This window comes from Pseudophryne corroboree, chromosome 2, assembly GCF_028390025.1.
Source record: "Pseudophryne corroboree isolate aPseCor3 chromosome 2, aPseCor3.hap2, whole genome shotgun sequence".
NCBI classification, from domain to species: Eukaryota; Metazoa; Chordata; class Amphibia; order Anura; family Myobatrachidae; genus Pseudophryne; species Pseudophryne corroboree.
In genome coordinates this window covers 715,036,125-715,056,132 of record NC_086445.1, presented here as the reverse complement: position 1 = coordinate 715,056,132, position 20,008 = coordinate 715,036,125, and the positions used below count along the sequence as shown (strand labels likewise).

The following is a 20,008-nucleotide window of genomic DNA, read 5'->3' as shown; positions in this document are numbered from 1 at the left end:
AACTCCCTTTACAGAATGTAACCGTAAAATGGCCCTTATCTCATTTCCATCATCTCACTCTGAAAACAAAATCTCATTTGTACTGCTCTGCAAAACTAGGTTCACGTGTAATGTGCAAGGCATGCTCTGATCATCTTATTCTATCTGCTGTGCAACTTTCTGCTCCTCTGTCAAATCTAAGCTCACCAAGGCCCATGCTGTCACCAAATACACCTGCCTTATTACACATCGTCTAATAAGGCCCAATGTGTGTTAATAAGGTATATTACTTTGGTCTTACCAAGATTTGACATTAATGTTATTACCATTCAGATTTTCAATATAGGTTGTAGTAGGAAATATTGAATGGATCTAAAGCAATGGACACAATGAAACACCTCCAATACATGATCATAATAAACAGGCCTATGGCACTGCCCACACATTTATACAGGAAAGGCTCCAGAAATGTTATGAGTTACCTTGTAAAGAAGCCTGCTGCTCTTTCTGTAGCTCCATGTCCTCCTGAAGCTGCTCGTTCCAGGCCTGCAGTTCAATTTTCTCTTTCTCCAAGCTTTGTAGGCGGTTCTGAAGTTGCTGACATTGTGAATCTTGAGTTTCAACCCACTGAAAAGCATGAACAAAAACAACAACAAATGCTTGGATGTGTAATTGCAAAATAAGTGTATGTAATTTATGTATTCACAGTGTATTAATACAGCATATCCAGAGGAGCAGAAGCAAAGGCAGATGGGTAGATAATTGGGAGGTATTCAGTTAGCCATGAATAAACATCGGGAGCCTTTTTTCTGTTATATTGTTTTCAGGCTATTCTATTGGGATCACAAGAAAAAAAGCATTTCAGTAAAACCTGGGTGTTTTCTTTTTTTTTTTTTGTAAATACTGTTTATTGAAATTTTTTGTCAGTGTGCAATAGACAATGAACAGTTGAATGGGGGAAGGGAAGACAGAAGGAAAAAAAAGAAAGGGGAGAGGGGGGGGGGGGTACAGCACTGCAAACATATGATATCAAATATGCGACTTAGAATGGATACCAAATAACAGAGCAAAAAATATCAAAGTAATTGCATCAAAAACCGTATGTCAAATGGGGGGGGGGGAGGGGGGGGGGGCATTTATAGTACGCCAACAATGGGGACCAGATATCAGTAATGGATAATGAGCTGCTTTCAACCACACTAGAGAGGAATTCCATATGGTAAGTATCCCAGACGGCAGCAACCACAGCCGCGATGGATGGAATTGTGTGCAACTTCCAATGGAAAGCTATTTTACATTTCAGTGCGGTCATGATATGCCAGATGAGTTTTTGTAAAGATTTTGGTGTCCCGGGGATGGGCCTAGGGAAAAGAAAGAAAGAAGGGGAAAAGGACATGTCTACTCCAGTGATTCGCAAAATCAATCTCCGGATGGCCCTCCAAAGTGACGCTATCCTGGGACAATCCCAAAATATATGGAGCAGGGTACCCCCCAACCCGCGACCCCTCCAACACATATCCGAAGCGGAAGGGAATATTCTACTTAGTCGTGTCGGAACTAAGTACCATCGGACATATAGTTTAAATGAATTCTCTCTATGTCTAATAGAGGTCGCAGAAGAAACTAAGTTCTGTTTGATCTGTTCCCAGGTGTCTACGTCCATGTGGTCCTGCAAGTCAGTTTCCCAAGCTATCTCATGTGGGGCCAATGTGGGTAGGTTATGAGTAATCATTAGGCGATATATTGATGACAAAAGGCCCTTAGAGGGAGAGCGAAGGAAGCATAATGATTCCAAAGGGGATCTGGTCAAAGAGCTATGCGATTGGAGATAAGCTAAGTGAAAGCTACGTAATTGCAGGTACTGGAAGAAACATTGTGGGGGGAGTCCATATCGACTCTGCAGGTCTGCGAAAGGTGGAAAAGAACGTGACAATGCTATATCATTAATAAACAGAAGATCATGAGCTAACCAATGCTGAAAGGCAAGTGCATCCCTACCTCCGGAAAACCTGTGTGTTTTCACCGGCCGCAGGCCCGTTTGCTGTTTTCGGAGATTTGGTTTCGCCTGCCTAAGGCTTATTAGGGATAATTGGACAGACCCGGCAAGACAATTCACCGTGGGTAATTGGATACTCCCCAATGCCTCTAGTCACAGTACTGAGAAGAAAACATGGCCGCTGGTGCACCTACAGTATTTATTAGAGTTTTGTTGACATCATGAAGTAGCTATGATATTTAGGGGGACATGTACTAAGCAGTGATAAAAGTGGAGAAGTGAGCCAGTGGAGAAGTTACCCATGGCAACCAATCAGCATTGACGTAACATTTATAATTTGCATACTATAAAAGTATACAGAGCAGCTGATTGGTTGCCATGGGCAACTTCTCCACTGGCTTACTTCTCCGGTTTTATCACTGCTTAGTACATGTCCCCCATAAGCTTCTAATAAGGCTCTATGTGTATGCACTAACACTGTACCTTCTAGGCTCCTTCATAAGAAGCCTTGTAAGAGAGACTGATACTGACAAATCTTCTTTTGACAATGTGTATACAGATGCCGAAGTCTATTTAGGTACATTTTGTATCATATTCATTAATAATGGTCTATCTTGTGTACATGACACTTCATTACAGTATGATATTGTGTACAACTAGGGGTGGAACAAGGCATCGTGGGGCTCCATAGCAAAATTTGGGTAAAGCCTGGGACCATCTGATCTAAAAAGACCAAACAAAAAAAAAGAGTGATTGGTGTGTGTACGTGTTGCCTGCACAAGCTCAGAACAGGCCCTTCAGAGAGTAAGAGGGGAGAAGTAGCCAGGCAGCAGGGCATCTCGTTGCTGGTAGGAGCCTTGGATCATGATGGCAAGCCGACATCGCTGCCAATTAACCTAAGAGAAAGCTTTTGTAGTGTGGGAGGACACTGGAGCAATAGTAGGAAATCACGCACATACAAGGAGAACATACGAACTCCTCCCAGGATTGGCCATGATTGAGACTTGAACTCATGACTTCAGTGACATGAGGCAGTAATTCTAACCATTGCACAATATGACCAGTATTCACTAACAAAGTCCAATCTCAATGCTATTGTTACATATTTGTACACATGGAGAAAACACTACTGTTTTTGAGTTGTACTTCTTTTTAAATATGTGAAACTCAGCATACACACACAAATAAAACTCATTTTGTGTATGTGCTTTTCTGCACACCATCTCTAAAGGAGGTCCATACTGGCACAGTCAATTCTGTTTTGGGATAAGCCTTACCCTATTCACACCTCTTAATTAGGTTCTGCATTTTACATTATCTCCTACAGCACAATATTGTTTTTCCAGGTGCAAACTTTGTACTCAACAGTTCGATTTACTCTAAGCGGGCAATCCAATTCCAGACAAAGGGTGTGAATGCCACTGCTGCAGCTCTTTGCCCGTCTGGTCGAATCCCGATTATTCACAAACGTGCTCGCTACCCTATGGGGTAGCGAGCAGTTATGTGTGAGAACGGGCTACCTTAAAGTGCAGCTGCTGCCGCACTGATTCAGAAGGGTGGATGACTTTGGCCGTAATTGAATTCCCCCAATATTAGACCCAATGTCATCTCCTCTTGGGAAACGCACTCCTGCTGTTCATTCCTTGCATGTAACTGTGTAAGCATGTAACTAATCGTGACCACTAAAACAAGACAAAGATCTAAAAGAACAACATAAAGCAGGCATGTCCAAACTGCGGCCCTCCAGCTGTTGTGAAACTACATATCCCAGCATGCCCTGACACAGTTTTGTTGTCAGAGAATGCTAAAGCTGTGTCAGGGCATGCTGGGATATGTAGTTTCACAACAGCTGGAGGGCCGCAGTTTGGACATGCCTGTCATAAAGCAAGTAAGAGCAATACAATCACTGCTATCTTACATTAAACAAGTACATTACATGTTAAATCTAAAGTATGGCACCACAAAGTGGACAAAAATAAAATAGATTTTCCAGTTTGACTTCTGAAATGGGGTCCATTTATCAATAGTCGCATACTCAATGTGATCTGGGCCCGATATTATGCAGGGATGTAACACTGAACACCTGCAGGGACAGGGTCTCCGAAAGGAGCCCATCCCTGCGACATGCCCAGAGTGGTCGAGAGACTTGTGCGCATGCCGGAAAGCGTTGCGGAGCAACCCACTGCCAGCTAAGTTTGCGAAGTGTAGCCCATAGGCTACAATGTGCTAATGCCATCTTAAGATGCTGTTAGTTGCATGGGCCAATCTCTGGAATGTGAATACTATAAGGGCTGCAGCTGCTATTGGGAATGGTGGGATCTCCAGCAGCTGCATTGGTCCCTCTGGGATACATGGGGGTGATACGAAATATTTGCACTCCCCATCCACCCAAAAAAAACAAAAAACAAAACAGGTGATGTCAGGTAGTTAGCCACAAATATTTAATGATAAATGGACTCCTAAGTCTACTGACCATAAAAGCAGCAAGTAGTGTAACTAAAACAGGTCAGCAGTGTTTCAGTTGAGATACAGACCAAGGACTCCTGAATACAACACACAGCAGAATTAAGTGTTCATAGAGGCTGTGGTTGTGTATAGGGTAGAGCTTCCCATACGCGGTCCTCAAGGCTGCCTAACAGTCCACGTTTTAAGTATATCCGTGCTTGGCCACATGTGATTCCATTAGTACCTCAGTAAATTTGATTTAATAATCTGTGCTGAGCCATGGATACAGTACCTTTAAAACCTGTACCGTTAGCACCGTATTTGGGAACCTTTGGTACAAGGTAATTTTAACCCCTGGTTATGGATATGGAAACAAAATCTACAGCCTTATACAAAAAAGTGTTATGAAAAATAAGTGTTCTTCATAACCTATACTGGTCCCTGCTACCTTTATATACATTAGAGTTGTTTGTTTGGTCTGGCACAGTCTTAGTGTTGTTACACTTATGATTAGGCTACCTGGAGTTTGCTCTGAAGTACATTCATCTCATTCTTTAGCTCACAGTGCTTGTTGCACAGGTCAGTCCACTCTCCTTTCAGGTTTTCATATTCTTCTTTCCACAGTTTACACTCATCCAGTGAGACCACTAGAGACATCTGCAAGATGGGATAAAAGCCACAATATTTAAACATTTGCATAGGTATTTGGGGTAATTGATCACCAGTGCCTGCATATAGGTAGGTCACCAAAATATTGTGCATGCTTCATATTTTAGGATTTGGTGTTTCCCGTACTGTTCATCTGAATATTCAAGTTGGTTATGTATCAGATAGGACATTGGGCCTAATTCAGACCTGATCGTAGCCGTGCAAAATTTTGCACAGCTATGATCAGCCACCCTGACATGCAGGGGGACGCCCAGCACAGGGCTAGTCCGCCCCGCATGCCTGGTCCTTCCCCCCGCCGTATAGGTACAAAAGCATTGCACGGCAGTGATGCTTTTGTACCTGAAGAGTAGCTCCCTATCAGCGCAGCTCCTGTGGGCTGGCAGGGAGCTACCCATTCCCCCCCCCCTCCCTTCCGGGTCGCAGCGGCTGCGTGTGGCGTCACGCAGCTGCCGCGGCCCACCCCCACACGGTCAGGGCACTCCCGCATTGCCCATGACAGCGCCCCCAAAACGACGGCCCAACGCCGCCGGCCCGCCCAGCGACCGCCTCTGCCTGTCAATCAGGCAGAGGCAATCGCTGGGCTGAGAAGCCGATTGCATATCTGGCATGCGCCGGCGCACTGCGGTTCCTGCGCAGTTCAGACCTGATCGCCCGTTGTGCGAAAACGCAGAGCAGCGATCAAGTCTGAATTAGGCCCATAATATAACACTACGTGAGGGAATTATTCTTGCAGTACTAACCTGAGTATTCTGTAAATGTCTCTCAGTTGTTATTTTATCATCTGTTAATTTCTGGAGAGATTCTTTGGCTTTTTCCTGATATCTTTGTTTATGTTCCTCCATCTCCAGCAAGACTTTTTTCACACTTGTCTTTGGAAAGTTCTATGAAATGAGACACACAGTAGATTAGGTATTTTCTCTGCATATTCTATATAATTTACAGAACGACATCTGTGCAACTCTTCATACACTGGGCGGTATTCAATTCTTTTCACCACCTTCCACACCCGTTTTGTTTCTGCTGAAGGGCGTGGTATAATGATTTCAGCTCACTACCTCCTGGTGCCCAACCCTTTACACAGCTAAACCTGATTACTATGGGCGCAATATGTGCAATAATGGGGATCACTTTAGAAAGGAGATTGGGCATGAAATATCATTTGAATACCGCTCACTGAATGACATGTATGATCGACCTAATATTGCAACAGAAGTGGCCAGCAGGAGCCAATACTGACCCAATTCAATCGTAGGGCTCATGTTTAAAAAGTGGGGAGACCTTCCTGGACCCCAAAAAACCCTTACAAATTCGTAAACAGATTCATATAGAAGGCTGTTAGTGGGCATAGGGAAAGTACTGGACACACTTAAAAGGTGTCAAATGGATGATTTCAATTACAAAAGGAATTAAATGAAAAATGCAAAAAAAGTATAAACTGATTGAACGCACTGAATCATCAATGGAGTGAAATTTCATTCACAGCCATAATCTATATATTTCCTCTGGGTAAGACTACAACAAGGTCTATTAATTTAGTTTGTGTTTTTGGCATACACTGAACAATATATTATGAGATATTTCATTCACGCCCACATTCCAATGTTTGCTGTCGTTGATGGGACAACCCGGCAAGCAACCCGCAGGAGTGGGCTGTAGTGGGTACAAACTAGACGATGTGCCCGATATGTCTGTCCGATCTGCTGGATCGGACAACACAATGCCTAATGTGCTTTACTTTCTAGGTAAGCAGATCTGACAGCACTGTAGAAATGTGGCATTAGTTTTGCACAAAAATTATAAACATACAATGTTAAAAGTGAATTGCAGAAATAAACCCTGCACTTCCTTCACAAATCAGACAATACAGTACCCAGTATAAGGAACAAGAGCAGCAGAACCCAAGATGTATACCAATTACAATAAACTCCTAATTAAATTCTCAGAGGTCATGTAATGCACAAGTAAATGTATTCTTGTTTACATGGTTATAAAAAATAAGAATTTACTTACCGATAATTCTATTTCTCGGAGTCCGTAGTGGATGCTGGGGTTCCTGAAAGGACCATGGGGAATAGCGGCTCCGCAGGAGACAGGGCACAAAAAGTAAAGCTTTAGGATCAGGTGGTGTGCACTGGCTCCTCCCCCTATGACCCTCCTCCAAGCCTCAGTTAGGATACTGTGCCCGGACGAGCGTACACAATAAGGAAGGATTTTGAATCCCGGGTAAGACTCATACCAGCCACACCAATCACACTGTACAACCTGTGATCTGAACCCAGTTAACAGTATGATAACAGCGGAGCCTCTGAAAAGATGGCTCACGACAATAATAACCCGATTTTTGTAACTATGTACAAGTATTGCAGATAATCCGCACTTGGGATGGGCGCCCAGCATCCACTACGGACTCCGAGAAATAGAATTATCGGTAAGTAAATTCTTATTTTCTCTATCGTCCTAGTGGATGCTGGGGTTCCTGAAAGGACCATGGGGATAATACCAAAGCTCCCAAACGGGCGGGAGAGTGCGGATGACTCTGCAGCACCGAATGAGAGAACTCCAGGTCCTCCTTAGCCAGGGTATCAAATTTGTAGGATTTTACCAACGTGTTTGCCCCTGACTAAATAGCCGCTCGGCAAAGTTGTAAAGCCGAGACCCCTCGGGCAGCCGCCCAAGATAAGCCCACCTTCCTTGTGGAATGGGCATTTACATATTTTGGCTGTGGCAGGCCTGCCACAGAATGTGCAAGCTGAATTGTATTACACATCCAACTAGCAATAGTCTGCTTAGAAGCAAGAGCACCCAGTTTGTTGGGTGCATACAGGATAACAGCAAGTCAGTTTTCCTGACTCCAGCCGTCCTGGAACCTATATTTACAGGGCCCCGACAACATCTAGCAACCTGGAGTCCTCCAAGTCCCTAGTAGGCGCAAGGCACCAAAATAAGCTGGTTCAGGTGAAACACTGACACCACCTTAGGGAGAGAACTGGGGACGAGTCCGCAGCTCTGCCCTGTCCAAATGGACAACCAGATATGGGCTTTTTTGAGAAAAAAAAACCCACCAATTTGACACTCGCCTGGTCCAGGCCAGGGCCAAGAGCATGGTCACTTTTTATGTGAGATGCTTCAAATCCACAGATTTGACTGGTTTTAAACCAATGTGATTTGAGGAATCCCAGAACTACGTTGAGATCCCACAGTGCCACTGGAGGCACAAAAGGGGGTTGTATATGCAATACTCCCTTGACAAACTTCTGGACTTCAGGAACTGAAGCCACTTCTTTCTGGAAGAAAATCGACAGGGCCGAAATTTGAACCTTAATGGACCCCAATTTGAGGCCCATAGACACTCCTGTTTGCAGGAAATGCAGGAATCGACCGAGTTGAAATTTCTTCGTGGGGCCTTTCTGGCCTCACACCACGCAACATATTTTTGCCACATGTGGTGATAATGTTGTGCGGTCACCTCCTTTCTGGCTTTGACCAGGGTAGGAATGACCTCTTCCGGAATGCCTTTTTCCCTTAGGATCCGGCGTTCCACCGCCATGCCGTCAAACGCAGCTGCGGTAAGTCTTGGAACAGACATGGTACTTGCTGAAACAAGTCCCTTCTTAGCGGCAGAGGCCATAAGTCCTCTGTGAGCATCTCTTGAAGTTCCGGGTACCAAGTCCTTCTTGGCCAATCCGGAGCCATGAGTATAGTTCTTACTCCTCTACGTCTTATAAGTCTCAGTACCTTAGGTATGAGAAGCAGAGGATGGAACACATACACCGACTGGTACATCCATGGTGTTACCAGAACGTCCACAGCTATTGCCTGAGGGTCTCTTAACCTGGCGCAATACCTGTCCCGTTTTTTGTTCAGACGGGACGCCATCATGTCCACCTTTGGTATTTCCCAACGGTTTACAATCATGTGGAAAACTTCCCGATGAAGTTTCCACTCTGCCGGGTGGAGGTCGTGCCTGCTGAGGAAGTCTGCTTCCCAGTTTCCATTCCCGGAATGAAACACTGCTGACAGTGCTATCACATGATTTTCCGCCCAGCGAAAAGTCCTTGCAGTTTTTGCCATTGCCCTCCTGCTTCTTGTGTCGCCCTGTCTATTTACGTGGGCGACTGCCGTGATGTTTTTCCCACTGGATCAATACCGGCTGACCTTGAAGCAGAGGTCTTGCTAAGCTTAGAGTATTATAAATTTACCCTTAGCTCCAGTATATTTATGTGGAGAAAAGTCTCCAGACTTGATCACACTCCCTGGAAATTTTTTCCTTGTGTGACTGCTCCCCAGCCTCTCGGGCTGGCCTCCGTGGTCACCAGCATCCAATCCTGAATGCCGAATCTGCGGCCCTCTAGAAGATGAGCACTCTGTAACCACCACAGGAGAGACACCCTTGTCCTTGGATATAGGGTTATCCGCTGATGCATCTGAAGATGCGATCCGGACCATTTGTCCAGCAGATCCCACTGAAAAATTATTGCGTGAAATCTGCCGAATGGAATTGCTTCGTAGGAAGTCACCATCTTTACCAGGACCCTTGTGCAATGATGCACTGATTTTAGGAGGTTCCTGACTAGCTCGGATAACTCCCTGGCTTTCTCTTCCGGGAGAAACACCTTTTTCTGGACTGTGTCCAGAATCATCCCTAGGCACAGCAGACTTGTCGTCGGGATCAGCTGCGATTTTGGAGTATTTAGAATCCACCCGTGCTGTTGTAGCAGTATCCGAGATAGTGCTACTCCGACCTCCAACTGTTCCCTGGACTTTGCCCTTATCAGGAGATCGTCCAAGTAAGGGATAATTAAGACGACTTTTCTTCGAAGAAGAATCATCATTTCGGCCATTACCTTGGTAAAGACCCGGGGTGCCGTGGACAATCCAAACGGCAGCGTCTGAAACTGATAGTGACAGTTCTGTACCACGAACCTGAGGTACCCTTAGTGAGAAGGGCAAATTTTGGACATGGAGGTAAGCATCCCTGATGTCTCGGGACACTATATAGTCCCCTTCTTCCTGGTTCGTTATCACTGCTCTGAGTGACTCCATCTTGATTTGAACCTTTGTAAGTGTTCAAATTTTTTTAGATTTAGAATAGGTCTCACCTAGCCTTCTGGCTTCAGTACCACAATATAATGTGGAATAATACCCCTTTTCTTGTTGTAGGAGGGGTAATTTGATTATCACCTGCTGGGAATACAGCTTGTGAATTGTTTCCCATACTGCCTCCTTGTCGGAGGGAGACCTTGGTAAACCAGACTTCAGGAGCCTGCGAAGGGGAAACGTCTCGACATTCCAATCTGTACCCCTGGGATACTACATGTAGGATCCAGGGGTCCTGTACGGTCCCAGCGTCATGCTGAGAGCTTGGCAGAAGCGGTGGAACGCTTCTGTTCCTGGGAATGGGCTGCCTGCTGCAGTCTTCTTCCCTTTCCTCTATCCCTGGGCAGATATGACTCTTATAGGGACGAAAGGACTGAGGCTGAAAAGACGGTGTCTTTTTCTGCAGAGATGTGACTTAGGGTAAAAACGGTGGATTTTCCAGCAGTTGCCGTGGCCACCAGGTCCGATGGACCGACCCCAAATAACTCCTCTTCCTTTATACGGCAATACACCTTTGTGCCGTTTGGAATCTGCATCACCTGACCACTGTCGTGTCCATAAACATCTTCTGGCAGATATGGACATCGCACTTACTCTTGATGCCAGAGTGCAAATATCCCTCTGTGCATCTCGCATATATAGAAAATGCATCCTTTAAATGCTCTATAGTCAATAAAATACTGTCCCTGTCAAGGGTATCAATATTTTTAGTCAGGGAATCCGACCAAGCCACCCCAGCTCTGCACATCCAGGCTGAGGCGATCGCTGGTCGCAGTATAACACCAGTATGTGTGTATATACTTTTTATGATATTTTCCAGCCTCCTGTCAGCTGGCTCCTTGAGGACGGCCCTATCTATAGACGGTACCGCCACTTGTTTTGATAAGCGTGTGAGCGCCTTATCCACCCTAAGAGGTGTTTCCCAACGCGCCCTAACTTCTGGCGGGAAAGGGTATACCGCCCATAATTTTCTATCGGGGGGAACCCACGCATCATCACACACTTCATTTAATTTATCTGATTCAGGAAAAACTACGGTAGTTTTTTCACATCCCACATAATACCCTCTTTTGTGGTACTTGTAGTATCAGAAATATGTAACACCTCCTTCATTGCCCTTAACGTGTGGCCCTAATAAGGAATACGTTTGTTTATTCACCGTCGACACTGGATTCAGTGTCCGTGTCTGTGTCGACCGACTAAAGTAAACGGGCGTTTTAAAACCCCTGACGGTGTTTCTGAGACGTCTGGACCGGTACTAATTGTTTGTCGGCCGTCTCATGTCGTCAACCGACCTTGCAGCGTGTTGACATTATCACGTAATTCCCTAAATAAGCCATCCATTCCGGTGTCGACTCCCTAGAGAGTGACATCACCATTACAGGCAATTGCTCCGCCTCCTCACCAACATCGTCCTCATACATGTCGACACACACGTACCGACACACAGCACACACACAGGGAATGCTCTGATAGAGGACAGGACCCACTAGCCCTTTGGAGAGACAGAGGGAGAGTTTGCCAGCACACACCAAAAACGCTATAATTATATAGGGACAACCTTATATAAGTGTTTTCCCTTATAGCATCTTTTATATATTTCTAACGCCAAATTAGTGCCCCCCCTCTCTGTTTTAACCCTGTTTCTGTAGTGCAGTGCAGGGGAGAGCCTGGGAGCCTTCCCTCCAGCCTTTCTGTGAGGGAAAATGGCGCTGTGTGCTGAGGAGATAGGCCCCGCCCCTTTTTCGGCGGGCTCGTCTCCCGCTCTTTAATGGATTCTGGCAGGGGTTAAATATCTCCATATAGCCCCCGGAGGCTATATGTGAGGTATTTTTAGCCAAAAAAGGTTTTCATTTGCCTCCCAGGGCGCCCCCCTCCCAGCGCCCTGCACCCTCAGTGACTGCCGTGTGAAGTGTGCTGAGAGGAAATGGCGCACAGCTGCAGTGCTGTGCGCTACCTTAAGAAGACTGAGGAGTCTTCTGCCGCCGATTCTGGACCTCTTCTCGTTTCAGCATCTGCAAGGGGGCCGGCGGCGAGGCTCCGGTGACCATCCAGGCTGTACCTGTGATCGTCCCTCTGGAGCTAATGTCCAGTAGCCAAAGAAGCCAATCCATCCTGCACGCAGGTGAGTTCACTTCTTCTCCCCTAAGTCCCTCGTTGCAGTGATCCTGTTGCCAGCAGGACTCACTGTAAAATAAAAAACCTAAGCTAAACTTTTCTAAGCAGCTCTTTTAGGAGAGCCACCTAGATTGCACCCTTCTCGGCCGGGCACAAAAATCTAACTGAGGCTTGGAGGAGGGTCATAGGGGGAGGAGCCAGTGCACACCACCTGATCCTAAAGCTTTACTTTTTGTGCCCTGTCTCCTGCGGAGCCGCTATTCCCCATGGTCCTTTCAGGAACCCCAGCATCCACTAGGACGATAGAGAAATAGCCGTGGGTGGAATTCAATTAGCCGTGGTCATTTAACATGGGAGCAGAACACAGGAGACCAGCCGTGATGGTGAAACACCCAGCATCACAAGGTATTATGGGGACAGCTAGTTAGCGGCCACTTGATGCAGAACACGATTAGGAGGCACATCTAGGAATCCTAAGATGCGCTGCTTTTAAACTCCGGAAAATCTCTGCAACTTTTCACAGAAAGAGCTGTTAAATATTAAATGGTATTGCAACTTTTCTTCACAGCGCCCCATTATATTTTTATATTAGCCTGTTTTCAGGAGCTGCAACCATGTTAACACATAGGTCCGGAAACTTATCCCGGATTCTATGTGTTGACACCCGTTAACAGTTAAATTTACAGGGCAAGAATAAGGGGCTCTAATAGAATATTCCCGGGCGTTAAAGCCCAAAGCTACCACCCTTTTTCACACCTGGTAAATTATCGGGTCTAACTGAATTCCCCCCATATGACTAAGGGTGCATACACACGGTGAGATTCGGACTTATCCGATTCTCACCGTGCGACAGGGGGCCGGGTCGGCACTTAGCCAGTATCGCAAGCACATAATAACTGTGCTTGCGATGCTGGCTATGTGCGATTTCAATCCTGACTATCTCTTCTATAGAGATAGTCAGGATTGACTTGCCTGCACAGCCTATTTTTTCTTCCGATGCCGACCGCGCGGGGCCGCGCATCGGCATCGGATCGGGATCGCAAGGTGACTGTCACCTTGCGATCTGCACTATATTTTCTTCCGATTCTGACTATATAGTCAGAATCGGAAGAAAATATCTTACCGTGTGTACACACCTTTAGGCCCTCATTCCGAGTTGTTCGCTCGTTATTTTTCTTCGCATCGGTGCGATTTTCCGCTAACTGCGCATGCGCAATGTTCGCACTGCGGCAAGTAAATTTGCTAAGAAGTTTGGTATTTTACTCACGGCATTACGAGGTTTTTTCTTCGTTCTGGTGATCGGAGTGTGATTGACAGGAAGTGGGTGTTTCTGGGCGGAAACTGACTGTTTTATGGGTGTGTGTGAAAAAACGCTGCCGTTTCTGGGAAAAACGCGGGAATGGATGGAGAAACGGGGGAGTGTCTGGGCGAACGCTGGGTGTGTTTGTGACGTCAAACTAGGAACGAAACTGACTGAACTGATCGCAGTGGCAGAGTAAGTGTCGAACTACTCAGAAACTGCTAAGAAATTTCTATTCGCAATTTTGAGAATCTTTCGTTCGCAATTCTGCTAAGCTAAGATTCACTCCCAGTAGGTGGCGGCTTAGCGTGTGCAATGCTGCTAAAAGCAGCTTGCGAGCGAACAACTCGGAATGAGGGCCTTAGTTTGTTTGCATGACGCAAATATAAATGACATTCGATCCAAGGATAAACATGGGCTTCAAGTGAAATGCGTGCTTTGCCCAGCATATAGGGAGTGAACAAAATTGAAATACTGTTATTGCACCACAGTCCAATGTTGTTATATGAATCTTGCAGCCAAAGGCATATTTATTTACCTGACTATAGAAGAACATCTGATTTTCAAGATTTGCCACTTTACACTTTAAATGGTCTTCATTCAGCTGGGCCTGCAACACATTTAGAGAACAGGTATGTACATGTCTAGAAATAGATCTCATATTAAAGAGCACCCAGGCAGTATCTTCAATAATCACAATAAAGCTTATGAAAAAACAAGGCAAAGTGAGAATGGCTTTACCATTTATGTGCCAAAGTATATATCAAGTTTTTACAGCAGAGGTTTCCAAATGTTTTTGAATCACACAGTGCCCTAGAGTATCAGATTTTTTTTTTTTTTTTGCGGATCCCATAGACCAAATGTTTCTTTGAGAAATTTAGAAAGAGATATTAAATTCAGTCAATTATGTTTATATGTCATCCTTAGGTTCAGTTATATGGTGAGGGACAGTATTTGCTTCTGTTTGTCCACATATTTTATGATTAGCAGCCACCAGCACTGGGTTTGTATATTGCATTGACCACAATAATTATAAATTAGTCCTGGACCACCAATCCAAGGCACCCCTGCATGTGTTCCAAGGCACCCCAGGGTGCTACGGCACACAGTTTGAGAACCACTGTGTTACAGCATTGATAAACAGCACCCACCTGCTTTGCTAACATACTGTAGCTAAACTGATCAACCTAAAGCAAATGTATTCAAAGCTGTTGTCTAACTACACATCCCAGAATACCCGGCTACAGTTTTGCTATTAGGGCACACTAAAACTGTGGTGGGGTACGCTGGGATGTGTAGTTCCACAAAAGATGGAGCGCCGCTTGTTAAATTTCCCCTGACCTAGAGGGTTATTGTCAGCAAGGCTTCCAGATAGTTATATCTGCCTTTTTCACACAAACCCATCACAGAGAAAGTTTGGATCTCAAATGAACATATGGAGCCCAATTTATCAATAAGACATTTTGTCTTCCTTTCAGTACTTAATTAACAGCATTAATCTTAGCTTACCACTGTTTGTTACTGTACCAGTTACGACAGTTGTTAATTACAATAAAGTTACAATTGCCGGCAACGAGGGCCCAGTAGCAGGCTTTCCTGCTCCAGCAAAGCCTTCCAGGTATTTCCAGGTCCATGCCGGGTAAAACTGTGCAGAACGGCTTTCACGCATGCACATGACACAACAGCCTAGGCTGCCAGCAACAAAGTGGAGGATAACGTCGCTGGACCTCGCCACAGGGGTAAGCAATGTTAAATACCAATGGCATATTCATTAATATCAGTGCGATACTAAACTGAATATGTTGCTGGTAATAAGAACCATTGTTAAAAGAGGCCCATCATTTCACACATGGCAGGTGACCATGTTTACACACAATTTATTTCTTTTATTAGAATTTAGTTTCCAATATGTACAGTATGTAATGACTAACCTTCATTTCTTATATCTTATACCCCTTTCACACTGCCAATGCCAGATCCCATCCGGGAATTGGAAACAGGTCCTTCCCGGGTAGGATCCGGCATTGGACCCTGACAGGCGGCTTCCCGACCCGGAAATTTGCCGGGTCGGTTGCCATAGCGGCCGGGGTCGGAGGCGGTGCTGGGAGATGAGCTCATCTTTGCGCTGCCTCACCCCTATTTAGTGAACAGGTCCCAGGTCGCATCGACCCAGGAGCCCATTCACGTTCCCACTGACCCAGTATTCAACCCGGGAATAACACTGATTTATTCCCAGGTTGAATTACTGGCTCACGCGACCCAGGATTTCGACCATGGTGCTTTCACACCGCCCCGGCAATATGCCGGGTCGATACCGGTTTATTTGTGCGGTGTGAAAGGGGTATTATTTTTGTTACATTTGAAATGCTCTCTGCATATATCTGTATTTCTTATTTAATAAAAAAACACGTAAAAATGGAACTTTGCTTAGAGAAGTTTTTCATGTGTTAATCCAGATGACAGATGATTGGGTGGATGGAACCAACAAGGATGAATGCTTTCATATTGGGCATATTGCATTCCACAACATGCCTGTACATAGAGCAAAGATGGGAATGGGAATCGTTCCATGGATCTAACATTCATTAAATCCACAATGTTGAATCATTTATTATTTTCAAAGAGAAGGGTTTGATTGAGATATGATTTGGCATATAATTATTATTATTTTTTTTTTTTAAACTGTTTATTTATACCAGGAGAGACAAAGAAAATATACAAAACAGATTCAATTGTACAATAAAAGGCGAAAACCAGTCTCCGTGGATTTTTTCAAAAATGTTTTCAGATTACAGAAAAACAAACAAAGAAGTCCAGCAAGAGGGTACCCATTGCGAGGGAGAAAGTAACAAGGAAGAGCAGGGGTAAGAGAGAAAGGGGGGGGGGGGGGGAGCAGGGGGAAAGTAGAAAAGGACAAGCACCGAAGCAAAAGACAGGGCCGATCTAGGCCATAAGGAGAAAAGTATACCAAAGATAACAATATATAATGCATAAACATACCAATATAGATATAGGTATACGAGTCAGGCATTGGTCAATAACTATCAAGTATTGAGAAGAGCCGGATGGCGTCCGGAGGGAGGATCCAGGAACAGTATGGCTAGGTATAAACAGGTGGTATGAATGAAGGGGTATGTCGCATATCAATGTGGGGGAGACATCATGAGCAACCAGGGGCCCCAGACCAGTTCAAATTTATGAGGACAGTCATGCAGATAATAAGTGATCTTCTCCATATTAGCCACGAACCAAATATAATTATTCAGGGCAGGGATAGTAGGGGCAGCGGAGGCCTTCCAATTTTTAGTGATTAAAGATTTAGCAGCCACAAAAATATGGGAAAACAGTTTATTTAGGAGAGGGTCAAGATCTGGGAACGGGCGAGCCAATAAAAATACCCAAGGGTCCAAAGCGAGCCCTAAGACAGAGAGGGATTTCAGCATATCGAGTACTTTATTCCAGAACCGGGCTATGGCCCTCATTCCGAGTTGTTCGCTCGCTAGCTACTTTTAGCAGAAATGCAAACAAAGCCGCCGCCCTCTGGGAGTGTATCTTAGCATAGCAGAATTGCTAACGAAAGATTAGCAATTGCTAACGAAAGATTAGCAATTCTGGTAATATTAGCAGAATTGCTAACGAAAGCAATTTCCTTGCAGTTTCTGAGTAGCTCCAGACCTACTCCTAGATTGTGATCACCTCAGTCCGTTTAGTTCCTGGTTTGACGTCACAAACACGTCCAGCGTCCGACCAGCCACTCCTCCGTTTCTCCATCCACTCCTGCGTTTTTACCTGGCACGCCTGCGTTTTTTAGCACACTCCCTGAAAACGGCCAGTTTCCGCCCAGAAACACCCACTTCCTGTCAATCAGCAGAGCGATTGAAAAGCTTTGTTCGCCTGTGAGTAAAATAGCATAGTTTTGTGTAAATTTGCTTAGCGCGTGCGCCCTGCTGTGCATACGCATGCGCAAAACTGCCAGATTTTAGCCTATTAGCAATTCTGCTAAAATTAGCAGCGAGCGAACAACTCGGAATGAGGGCCAATATGTGGACAAGTCCACCAGATATGGAAAAGAGTTCTCCGCTGACCACATCCCGCCAACAAACAGGAGTAGCGGAAGGGAACATCCTAGACAATTTGTCCGGGGTGTAGTACCACCGATAATATAATTTATAGGATGTCTCCTTGAGTCGGGTAGAGACAGAACTTTTAGCTATGCCCTCCCGTACCTCCTCCCAACAGGCATCGTCTGGTGGGGGACCCAGGTCCCTCTCCCACTCCCGCTCATCTCGGGTCTGCGATCCCGAGAAAACTCCAACCAACATAGTATAGATCAGCGAAATTAGCCCTCCACCTATGGTTTTTTTAATACATAGGGATTCAAATAAGGTAAGCTCCCGTAATACGTCAGCTTGAGGCAGGGAGAGAAGAAAATCTCGGATCTGAAAGTATTCAAAAAAAGGAGGGGATAGGGAGGAAAACTTACATTTGATATCATCTATCGACATCCAGTGGTCTTGGAGAGAGAGATCATATACCACGTGAACCCCAGCGCTAAACCAGGATGTGAAACGAGAAAATGAAACCCCATCGGGGAAGGCAGGGTTGTCCCAGAGGGGGGTGAGGGGGGAGTGGGAGGAGGACAAATTGTATTTCCGGAGAGATTTATGCCAGATAGAAAGATGGAATTTTAGAGAGGGAAAAGGGTTCGTTAGAGTGAGTTGATACGGCTTGCCCAGACCCCACAGCGAAGCCAGTGAGCGAAGTCCCAGTGAAAGGGCTGCTAGGTCGACCCAGGCAATAGAGCCTCGGGGCACAAAAGAAGCCACCATTTGACTCAGATGGCTAGCCAGATAATAAAGTTTAACATCGGGGAATCCCGACCCCCCTCAGAACGAGGGAGCCGGAGTCCAGGAAAAGCTATCCGTGGGGGTTTATCGTTCCAAACAAACTTCACATATGAGGACTGGGCGTCCCTAAGAACCCTCTCCAGAACCCTCACAGGTAAAGTTTGAAAAAGGTAGAGAAGTTGTGGCATTACTGTCATTTTAAGGGCAAGCCTTGCCCAGCCAGGGCCTTACCCAGCCAGGATATCATATGGGACCTCCATTTAGCCAGGTCCAATTTAATCTTAGTAAGTAGCCGCGGGAAGTTTTCAGAGTATAGAGACTTATAATGGGAAGTAATATAAACACCCAGATATTTAATCTTATTGGTCTGCCAGCGAAGGTCATATGAGGACTGCAGGGAGCGTTTAAGATCTCCAGAGACATGTAATAACATAGCTTCGGATTTAATAAAATTGATTTTGTAGCCCGACAGGGAACCATATTCCTCAATGATCTGATACAAGGCGGGGAGAGAACACTGCGGCTGAGTTAAAGACAACAGTACATCGTCTGCAAAAAGCGAAATCTTAAACTCCTGTGAGCCTTTCCTCACTCCCCGAATTCCATCAGAATTTCTTATCATCACGGCCAAGGGTTCTATGACCATGGCAAACACTAGGGGGGAGAGAGGACACCCCTGTCTCGTGCCGTTAGATAATGGGAAGGGAGGGGATAATATTCCGTTGGTGAGAACCTTAGCTATGGGGCAGGAGTAGAGGGCAGAGACTCCCGTTAAAAACTCAGCCGATATCCCAAACGCCTGCAGAGTCTGAAACAGAAAAGGCCACGAAATGCGGTCGAACGCCTTTTCGGCGTCGAGTGAGAGGATAATAGATGGAGATTGTCTGCAGTTCAGAAAATGGATAAGGTCAATCGCTCTTCTAGTGTTGTCCCTGGCTTGACGGCCAGGGATAAATCCCACCTGGTCATAGTGTATCAAACTCCGGAGCACACCATTGAGATGGGAAGCTAAAATTTTGGCATAGAGTTTAATATCCAAATTCAATAGGGATATCGGCCGATAATTAGCACAGTCCCGAGGGTCCCTGCCCTCCTTGTGGATAACTATCACCCTAAGCCTCCAGCATAGTACTTGGGAACGGGGCGCCATGTAGGACCGCGTTAAACAAGACTCTAAGGTGTTGGATCAAAATGGAGCCAAATTTTTTTGTAATATGAAGCCGAGAAGCCATCAGGGCCTGGGGCTTTAGAGGATTTAAAATTCTTCAGGATGGCAGCAATCTCCTCGTCGGTTATATCCTTATTCAGCTCCAAGGAGTCGAATTCAGACAGCCGAGGGAGATCAGCCCTATGCAGGAATTCTGAAATTAAAAGATCCGGGGAGCCAGGACCCAAGGGGGCTGAGTCTAAGTTATAGAGTTTAGCATAATAGTCCCGAAACACCCAATTTCTGGCATCCGGGGCATGTGTAACTTCGCCAGATTCAGTATGCACTGCCAGAATATTGTTCTGTGACCGCTGTGCTCTGAGGCGGGATGCAAAGAGTCTATCGGCTTT

The 20,008-nt window shown here is 45.5% G+C and overlaps 1 protein-coding gene across 6 annotated transcripts in view; it reads right to left on the bottom strand.

The window, feature by feature from the left end:
- TRAF3IP3 (TRAF3 interacting protein 3) overlaps positions 1 to 20,008 on the bottom strand; it is a 241,442-nt gene that overhangs the window by 41,808 nt on the left and 179,626 nt on the right. For all 6 annotated transcript variants that reach the window (XM_063955344.1, XM_063955346.1, XM_063955347.1 and 3 more), the window contains exons 8-11: positions 14,143 to 14,214; positions 5,830 to 5,970; positions 4,940 to 5,077; positions 462 to 606 (exon numbers count right to left, since the gene is read on the bottom strand). In XM_063955344.1, the coding sequence (XP_063811414.1) occupies positions 462 to 606; positions 4,940 to 5,077; positions 5,830 to 5,970; positions 14,143 to 14,214 (496 nt within the window). The remainder of the gene's footprint in view (positions 1 to 461; positions 607 to 4,939; positions 5,078 to 5,829; positions 5,971 to 14,142; positions 14,215 to 20,008) is intronic.